Source organism: Rhinopithecus bieti, unplaced genomic scaffold (genome assembly GCF_001698545.2).
Source record: "Rhinopithecus bieti isolate Rb0 unplaced genomic scaffold, ASM169854v2 scaffold_72086, whole genome shotgun sequence".
In the NCBI taxonomy this organism is placed as follows: Eukaryota; Metazoa; Chordata; class Mammalia; order Primates; family Cercopithecidae; genus Rhinopithecus; species Rhinopithecus bieti.
The window spans coordinates 12013-22015 of NW_016826615.1; the positions used below are offsets into that span (position 1 = coordinate 12013).

The following is a 10003-nucleotide window of genomic DNA, read 5'->3' on the forward strand; positions in this document are numbered from 1 at the left end:
CTATAATCCCCATGCTTTGGAAGGCTGAGGCAGGAGGATGGCTTGAGCCTACGAATTTGAGACTGCAGTGAGCTAGGAACCCACTGCTGCACTCTAGCCTGGGTAACAGAGGAAGACCCTGTCTCTAAAAAATAAAATAAAATAAAATAAAATAAGTTAACAAATCTGCCTACTCCTGATTGTTCTCCTATTGTTGATACTTGTATTTAGTCCAGAGTTTACGGTTGTTATGTGTGGCAGCATTTGTCCAGTGGGAACTCAGTCATATCAGAAGCAGAACTGGGAACTCTAAATATGGTCCTCAAAGTGTCTTTAATTTGATGGAGAATTCCTGGAACATCATGTGAAACAGAATTTGCTCATTTGCACAAAGCCAGAACAATGTTTATTTTGTGTTAAGAGTAAAAGTTCTTCTTTTAGTAAAATTTGAAATTTTCTTTTAAATATTTCAGGCCTAGAGGAAAGGAGAAATGAAACGTTTAATTTATTGCAATTGTAATTTCCCCGATTCATGCTCAGTTTGCCTGTGAAAAATCAAGAGGAAGCTTTAGCTTCAGGCATTATCCATCATTACACCTGAGAGGTGTGCAGTTCAATGTCTATGCTCAAATCTTATCTTGGCTATCTATGGGTTTTAGAAAAGTAATACCGGTAAAACTAAATTAATTAAAAATACCAAAGTAAACACCGTTTTCCTGCTTGTTACTTCCTAGAAAGTAGCACGTCTGGAAATTGAGAACAAAGTCCTTCAGGAGCAATTGAAACAGGCTTTACAGGTAAAGGATGTCATGTTTCTTCAACATTGTTAACAAGTAAAGAAAATATCCACAAAGAACTTTTCAAATGAATAATTTTTACTTTGTAAGCTAAGAGGTCTACATATTCTACTGTTTGGCCAAGTTTAAACTATATTCATTTTATGCATTAGGGATATATTAATAAAATTTAATATTCATTCTTACCAAAAATAGTGAGATATAAAGAAAACCAAACTTTCTTAAGCTAATAAAGGCAATCTTCATCTGTCATGGTTGCAGTATAAAAAAAAAGAAAAGGAAAAGAAAAAAAGACAATGTATTTCAAGCTGATAAGCAATATACTTAAAGGTAAAATACTGCAAGCGTTCCAATTAAACTCAGTTGAACCAAGATGTTGACTCTTACCACTCTTTTTAAAATTCTAGTTAAATAATACAGTAAGAAATGAAAAAAGCTATAAACATTTCATAAATGAATAGACAAAAGTATATTTGTGTATTATAAAATTGTTTTGCCTACCATCTTGGTAAAAATATAAAGGACAGAAATATGTATTATTTGTGGTTGTATACTGAAATGAGCAACTTTTCTCATACTTCTATTATCAAAAAAGTATGAATTGATATATTCATCATTTTTTTGATAATAGAAGTATGAAAGATATTTGTTATGTCTTTTCTGGGAGACAGAAAAGACATAAAAGTTTGTCCTAAAGAAGAAAAAAGTATACAGAGAGTTTGCACAAGTATGTACAATGTCATATGTTTTCATAGCAAAAATTTTGAAATGATCTAAATGTCCATTGATAAGGAGTTTGCTAAGACAATTATGGTATATTATTAAATGTACTTCTGTTACCTATTCTGATTTAAATGTACATTTATTGTTATAGAAACATATCTATGACATTATTTAATGAAAAGAGCATAATATGTGAGTATGTATAGTATGACCCAATTTAGATAAACATTTTAAAAATTTGGCTGGGCATGGTGGTTCATGCCTGTAATCCCAGCACTTTGAGGGGCCAAGGCCGGTGGATCACTCTGAGCCCAAGAGTTGGCAATCAGCCTGGGCAACGTGGTGAAACCCTGTCTCTACTAAAAATACACAGACTGACTGAGTGTGGTGGTGTGGGCCTGTAGTCTCAGCTACTTGGGAGGCTGAGGTGGGGGGATGACTTAAACCCAGGAGACTGGAGGTTGCAAAAAACCCTGTATATATATATTTAAACTTTTCTAAATATAGCTAGTGTGTGTGTGTGTATATATATATATATATATGTACATACACTATATATGTGTATATAGTGTGTTTATATGTGTGTGTATATATATGTAGTGTGTGTATATATATACACACACTAGCTATATTTAGAAAAGTTTAAAAAGGATATATCTCAAAATGTTAATAGTAATTTTCTTTATGAGGTGAGATTATTTGTGAATTTTCTTTTGTTTATATATTATTTTATATAAGTAAGTTAATTGTATGACTAAATAAAATTATAAAAGTGACATTTTGAGGAGAATTTTATTCCAGAATAAATAAATTGTTTTCCACATTTTATTTCATTCTTTGATATTATAGGTGCTAATTATCCTTCTTATAGTCTATCAGTTTTATAATATATACCTTAAATGAATTTTATTTTGCTTGTATAATAATTAGAGCCTTAAAATAACAGCCAGGAGAAACTCCTGGGTATAAAATAGCCATCAAAGGTGGAAGAGGTTTCTTCACAACTTCTGATTTTAACTGTGGAATTATTAAAGTATGAATTATACCAATAGCTTACCTTTGCTCACTTCAACTCAGTAAAAATGAGTTGAGAAATCATGTAGGCATAAATATATGCAGATTCCTGAATGTTTTAGTATTGGCAGGAAAATATCAGAAAATGCTTAATAAACTGGTACTTTTTTAAAAACAGGAAGCTGAAAAAGCTAAGCATCAACTTAACTATTTCCTAAATCAAGAGAGGAAGTTACTTAAAAGTGAGGGGAAAACTGAGACAACCATGCGAGTGGGTAATAGTCAAACAGAAGTTAAAGGTGAAGATTCAAAAACTATACCATTGGAGAAGGAAACAAGAAAATCACTGGTTTCAGATTCAGGTGGACAGAGGGCAAGTGATAAAATCCAAGAATATCCACAGGTGAGGAAATAACCAAAATGGAGACAGTAGTATATGTTGGGAGAACTTTGTCTTTTATATTATTATTTACTTCATTTGTATATGTTATTTAAAAAATCATGCTTCTGTTTTAGGTTTGTTTTACTTTTTCCCTTTACCTTCTGGATATGTCAACTCATTATTATCTTTGAATACTAAACTATGACTTAAATATATACTGATTTTGAATGACCACATCAGCATCTGAGATTTGAGTCCTTTATTTTTACCTTCTCTTTTGTGTAATTTTTATTGTGAACGACCTCAACTTCTTCCTGGAAAGATAAATAATAAAGATAGTTTCTCTGAGGGCAATAAAAATTATTAAAGTTGTTAGGTCATGTATATAAATGGAGTAAGGTACACTAAATTGAATATAAAATATTTAAAGAAATGTAGGATTGTCTGTCAGCTGCTTTAAGACAAAGAACAAAAGAAGCAGCACAACTTAAAATCTGCTAGTCATTTTATAGCTGCTATTATTATAAAATCTGCTAGTCATTTTATATCTGCCATTATTATAAAATCTGCTAGTCATTTTATATCTATGTATATGGGCTAGTCATTTACACAAGACCATAAAATAGCTATTAGCACCTCCATTTTGAGGATGAAACCAAAACTTTAAAAAATTAGCTATGCCACATTAGAGTGAGTAATATTGAGTTAGATTTCAAATTCAGGTCTTTCTAGCTCCAAAATCACATCTGAAGATATCTTCTTTGCTTGTCTATATGGCTGCATTTGAAACTTGCTTTGTTAAAAGCTTTATTGTTTTCTATTTCCCAGTATTTATCTCCTAATCCAAAACAAAGATTTTAATATATGACAGAAAAAGTTAGATTAAATAGTAAAATGAACCTAAGCAGAACAGTAGCTAAAACATCATATTGCTTTCACATAAGTGATTCTAATTTTAGTGGGTTTATATATAGATCAATACACATCTGTATTCTTGTGTATCTAGCTTAACACTCATTAATTAAACGTCTATTATATGCTAGATTCTTTGCATAGATGATGTATATAATGTCATGTATTCAGATGGCTTGTTCTGGTAATAGTGAAACAGGAGATATCATTATTGGAGATTTTGATGTAATAGAAGTTTATACTCACTGTCCATGTTCTTATAGTAATTTAACTGTAATCTTCTTTCTCAATCACTGTATTAAAACTATTTTTGCCAAGGTTACAACAAATCTATTTGATGCTATTCTGAAGGATGCTTTATAGTTTCTTTCTTTCTTTCTTTCTTTCTTTTTATTTTTTTGAGATGGAGTTTCTCTCTTGTTGCCCAGGCCGGAGTGCAATGTTGTGATCTCAGCTCATTGCAACCTCCGCCTCCCAGATTAGGGTTAGAACATATGGTGTTTTCTGTAACCTTAAGTATTTTGCCTATTTTGTTCTCTGCTTGAAACACTGTTTCTCCCTTCTCCATTTCCTAAAATGTATCTGGTTAAAAGATAAATGAGAAACAAAAAGTACTGTTTCAGTTATTTTTTGCAGCATAACAAATTATGCCAAAATTTAGTGGTGTAGACAGCAAACATGTACTATCTCAGAATATTTGTAGGTCAGGAATCCTAATGTTCCTTAGCTGTGTCCTCTGGCTCAAGTTCCCTCTCACAAGGATATAGCCAAGGCATTACCCTTGGCTGTATGTATTTTAAGGTCCAACTGGAGAAGGATGTACTCCCAAGCTCATTCATGTACTCACATGACTGTTGTTAGGCCTCAGGTTCTTGCTGGCTATTGATTTGAGACATCAGTACTTTGCTATAGGGGCCTCTCCATAATGTAGCTTACAACATGGAAACAAAGGCAGAGTGAGATATAGGGAGACATAGATGGAGAGAAATCGACAGAGAGACAGAGACAGAGAGGGAATCTAATCTTGGAAATGACGTTCCATCACTTTTGTCATATCCTGTTCATTAAAAGTAGAAGTAGTCACTAGCGCCAGCTCACACACAAGGGAAAGGTATACCACTGGCATGAACACCAAGAGCAGGGATCACTGGTAGCCATTTTAGAGGCTGCCTATTATGAGTATTAATAGATAAGTATGAGATTGTGAAAATTCCTGAATCGAATGCTAAATCAAGCAGTTTGGTCTTCAATTTTTGGAAAAGAAAATTTCTGGGTAAAGGAATAACATGTAAGATACTGTTTGTAAAGAGGATAATTGTGCATCAGTGGGGTAGATGTATTCTTCCCTTTTATTGATCCCATAATTAATAAGGTTTTTGTGTATATTGTAACTATAAATTAATTTCATTTTTTCTGCTGATAGAGTTCTCCTGGGTATCATAGTGCCCTTGGTTGGCTGTGGAGCTGTGATATTATTAGTATCAAGAGCAGGCTTTCTCATCTGAGGTGGGAAGGCCTCAATACTCTTGGGTCTGGGCTTCACAGGGAAGCCACCTTATCACCCTTTGCTCTTGGGAATAGACACCTAAAATTTACAAGTAAAGGAAAAATATTTGAAACTCCTACTACTGGACACTATATTACACAAAAGGCCTGTCATATGTATGTCATAATGACAAGTTGGAAAAGTAGTTCCTTTTGTTTTGCATCTGTTTTTGAGGTTGTTTATTAGAATAATAGTCTTTTTTAATTCAGAGGGAGGGGCAAGAACTATTATTGTTTCTGTCAGGAACTATACATAATTATCTATAAACTTTTAATTAATGGAGGATGATAATACTTTATAAGAATACTGTGGCCAGGTGCAGTGGCTCATGCCTGTAATCCCAGCACTTTGGGAGGCGGGCAGGAGGATCACTTGAGGTCAAGAGTTGGAGACCAGCCTGGCCAATATGGTGAAACCCTGTCTCTACTAAAAAAAAAAAAAAATAGCAGGCATGGTGGTGTGTGCCTATAATCCCAGCTGTTCTGGAGGCTGAGGCAGAAGAATCACTTGAACTCGGGAGGCGGAGGTTGCAGTGAGCCCAGATAGTGCCACTGTACTCCAGCCTGCATGACAGTATGAGACTCTGACTCTGTCTCCAAAAAAAAAAAAAAAAAAAAAAAAAAAAGAATACTGTGAGGGTATAATGAGATAATGCTTATGAACTGTTTTTGTGTATCATGAAGTCCTATGTAACTGTTAGTTTGCATCCCTGTTTAGCTCTGTAGGAGTTGTCTGCATAGGCTGTATGAAAATCATTGGTGATTTATTAGTTAGTATATAGGATAACTATTGTGACTATTGTGACATATAGACACAAAATGTATGATGGCTCTAACACAATGGAAGCTTCTTTCCTGGTGTTAATAGTTCAAGGAAGTTCAAGATCAGTGTTCGTGGTAGGGAGTTCTGCTCCACAGGGTTGTTAAGGTATCCTGGCATATGGAAGGTTTGCCATCTTACATGTGGCTTCCTGAGCCACACTGGGCATAGTTACCTAGCTATCAGAAAAGAATATGGAGGACAAACATAAGTAATTTTCATTGACCTGGCTGGAGGAGATGCACATCCTTTTTTCTCACATTCTATTTGTTACGTTTAACTACAGGGGGAATTAACAAATGTAGACTAACATTGAGTCTAAGAAGAAGAGAAAATTAGTTTGTTGACCATTTAGAAGTCTTTGCCACAGGGGAATAAGGATGAAACCAGTTAATCTCTGCATAAAAGAAACGGAATTAGATGAAAATCAGGTCCAGAATAAAACCTAGAATCAATATTTATACTATAGGAAAGAAAGTATGTATTATATTCACAAGAGGTAATTTATTAATAAAAATCACACTTTTAAGGCCACTGGCCCTTTTTTTTTTGAGACGGAGTCTCACTCTGTTGCCCAGACTGGAGTGCAATGGTGCAATCTTGGCTCACTGCAACCTCTGCCTCCTTGGTTCAGGTTCAGACAATTCTCCTGTCTCAGCTTCCTGAGTAGCTGGGATTACAGGCACCTGTCCCCACGCCCAGCTAATTTTTGTACTTTTAGTGGAGACAAAGTTTCGTCATGTTGGCCAGGCTAGTCTTGAACTCCTGACCTCAGATGATCTGCCTGCCTTGGCCTCCCAAAGTGCTGGGATTACAGTTGTGAGCTACCTTGCCCAGCTGGCCTAACACTGTTGGTTACATACTTCTGTAAACATATTTGAACATGTATTCTCAGTATACTTATTTTAAAATTGATAAATTACAAAAAGCACCTCCACAGTTTGTTATGCATAATATTAGCATTATACATTCTTCAACAAGAATATTTAAAAGGATTAGATAATTATGTAATAGACAAGTTTGAAATAAATTTTGGGCTACTCTGCCTATGGAGCAGGCCTGCTCTGTCTATGGAGCAGCTGTTTTCTTGTACTCCGTTGCTCTAATAAACATGCTTTTCTTTCACTCAAAAAAATTTTTTTGTTTACTTAAAGTATAAAACCTTATTTGCTCTTAATTTAGAAATACAAGTGTAATTTTAGGGCCTACTCTCCTTCTTTAGTGTCTCTTCCAATGCTAAAATATGATAATTTCTTTGCTTTTCGATACCTTAATCTTACAAAATTGTCATATTAAATGACATTTTCTAAATGACTGAATGTAAACATTGTATATGCATACTTGATGTTTTAAATCTAGTATTATCTTTATCACAGATCACTGCCCAAAGCGGAAGACTGATTGAAAAAAGGTAAAATAGTTTTAAAATTTGTTCTGTCATTTTCTAATCTTTATCAGTTCACATACCTAAGTAATGAAAATAACCATATTAAATTTTATATCACAAAACTCTTTGAAACTAATTTTAAGTAGAAAATGTTAGAAACTTTAGATATCAAAGTTTGAAGAGTTGATGCAGTCAAAAGTAAAATTAAATGAAAATTTAAATTAAGGACCAGGTCTATGTACAAACATACTTTTTTTTTCTGACAACAACAATTAAAATTTCCAGATAGTGAGGAACTAACCCTTATTTTCAACTTAGTTATCATCAAGATGCATGAGCTAGATACATAAACAACTTGCTGAAAAATCATTTTTACCTTCCATTTTAACTCAGTTACTATACGCACACATATATATGTACATGCATTCACATATATAATTGAGTTGATTGATTCATCCAATTAAATCTTATAGTTTTCACTAGTGAATCTCTTTCATTATTATATTATGATTGATTCACAGACTTTCTTGATTCACATTACCATGTAGTAAAGAGGAATTACCTAGAAGTATGCATTTATGTACTTCATTGCCATTTTAAATATGTATGGATTATAGACCCAGGTGAATTAGCAAGAATTAGGTAATAAGTGTAATGATTAATGGCCAGAAGTTTTGAAAATGTTCATTTTAAATGTTTGTAGTGAATGTTTATATTTAAAAGTATATATTTTAAATACTAACTAAATATATACTAAAAACTACATGTTTTAAATACAATGTCCAAGAGAAAATTAGACATTGGTCCACTTGTTGCTTTGCAAACTTATTATGGTTGGTTTCTTATTGTTGATTTATTTATATTTTAAATATGTATGGTCAGCATTATAAGCTTTTGAGAATGTATAAGGAAAATTATTAATAATTATCTTCAACAGTAATGGGAACTTATGTATCATGCAGAAATAGGAAGAAATAAAGCAAAAGCATGGTGCTTTTTTTTTTTTAGATGGAATCTGGCTCTTATTGCCCAGGCTGGAGGGCAGTGGCATGATCTCAGCTCACTGCAACCTCCGCCTCCCGAGTTCAAGCGATTCTCCTGCCTCAGCCTCCCCAGTAGCTGGGATTACAGGTGCCCGCCACCCTGCCCGGCTAACTTTTATATTTTTAGTAGAGACGGGGTTTTGCCATGTTGGCCAGGCTGGTCTCAAATTCCTGTCCTCAGGTGATCCACTCACCTCAGATTCCCAAAGTGCTGGGATTACAGGCATGAGCCACTGTGTCCGGCTGGTGCTCTTATATTCATACTCAGATTATGGTAGAGCATGAAATACTACTATAGTTTTCCATGCAATCATGGTGACCTATAGCCTTTGAAAATCCTGCAGAGCCAGTAGTTTATCACCATGAAGAACATGAGGTGGTAACTTTTGATATAAGTTGTGTTAATATTGAACATTTAGTTGCTGCTGATAAATGTGATAGGCTCTTTGTACATTGGTAAATCCCAGAAAATACATACATAGGCTTACAAAAAGCATTTTTAAGAGAGTTTCTAGTCTCTATGAAGACATGGTAAGGCAGTCTCAGTTACTTTCCATGGGTGTTCGGAAAAATCTTAAAGAGGGGTTATGAAAATGTTACCTAGTGAGTTACTACCCCTGCCAGCCCTCATTCTACTTTTCTGATAAGTCAGTCACATTTTAGAATTTTAATGGGAAGTGATAGAATGGAAGAAGGGTTCAATGGAGAACAACAGAATGAGGATGATAGGACATCAAGATTAAAAAAAATCGTAGAATGAATATATCAAATAATCCCTCTTAAATGCCTTTTTTTCCCCTAGAAATGTGGATTGATGTAATAACTTCAGGAGGAAGATGATTGTAATTCATTTCAATTCAGTTTAGCTCAAATGAGGAAACACTGACTGAGCATCCAAGCTGTGCAAGGCAGTGTACTGGGTATTATGGGATATAAAGGGCTTCAAATATATGGTCATTGCCCTCAATGCATTAACAGTCTAGTAGGGTTGACTAGACATGTACAAAAATAAGTGGAGTATAATGCAGACGTTGCATTCTATAAAACATTACCAAGAAGCTACATCAAAGAAGAGGAAAAGTTATTTCTGACTGGATTAAGAATTACGTACCATTTAATTTAAGAAAGATGGTTGGGTTGGATTTTAACAGGGAAATGTGAGGAAAGGGTGTGCTGAGTGGACAGAACTTTGCTTTGAGGCAAAGACGAGGATGTTCAGAATCTATACAGTGTGCTCAGGAAAAGGCCAAAACTTCATTTTGTTTGGATCCTAGACTAAGGACAATAATGGAAAATATGAGATGAAATAGGTTGTTTCAGCTTGATAGGTTTTATAGAATTGCCCTCAATAGCTTTAGGTTAATTATTATATATTATATAATAATATAATATAATATAATA

General features: G+C 34.0%; 1 protein-coding gene across 1 annotated transcript in view; it reads left to right on the plus strand.

The window, feature by feature from the left end:
* The first annotated feature begins 468 nt into the window (after window positions 1-468).
* LOC108523019 (coiled-coil domain-containing protein 7-like) overlaps window positions 469-10003 on the plus strand; it is a 22720-nt gene continuing 13185 nt past the window's right edge. Inside the window, exons 1-4 of the mRNA XM_017863474.1 lie at window positions 469-583; window positions 714-776; window positions 2692-2916; window positions 7549-7583. Of these exons, the coding sequence (XP_017718963.1) occupies window positions 2779-2916; window positions 7549-7583 (173 nt within the window). The 5' untranslated portion in view covers window positions 469-583; window positions 714-776; window positions 2692-2778. The remainder of the gene's footprint in view (window positions 584-713; window positions 777-2691; window positions 2917-7548; window positions 7584-10003) is intronic.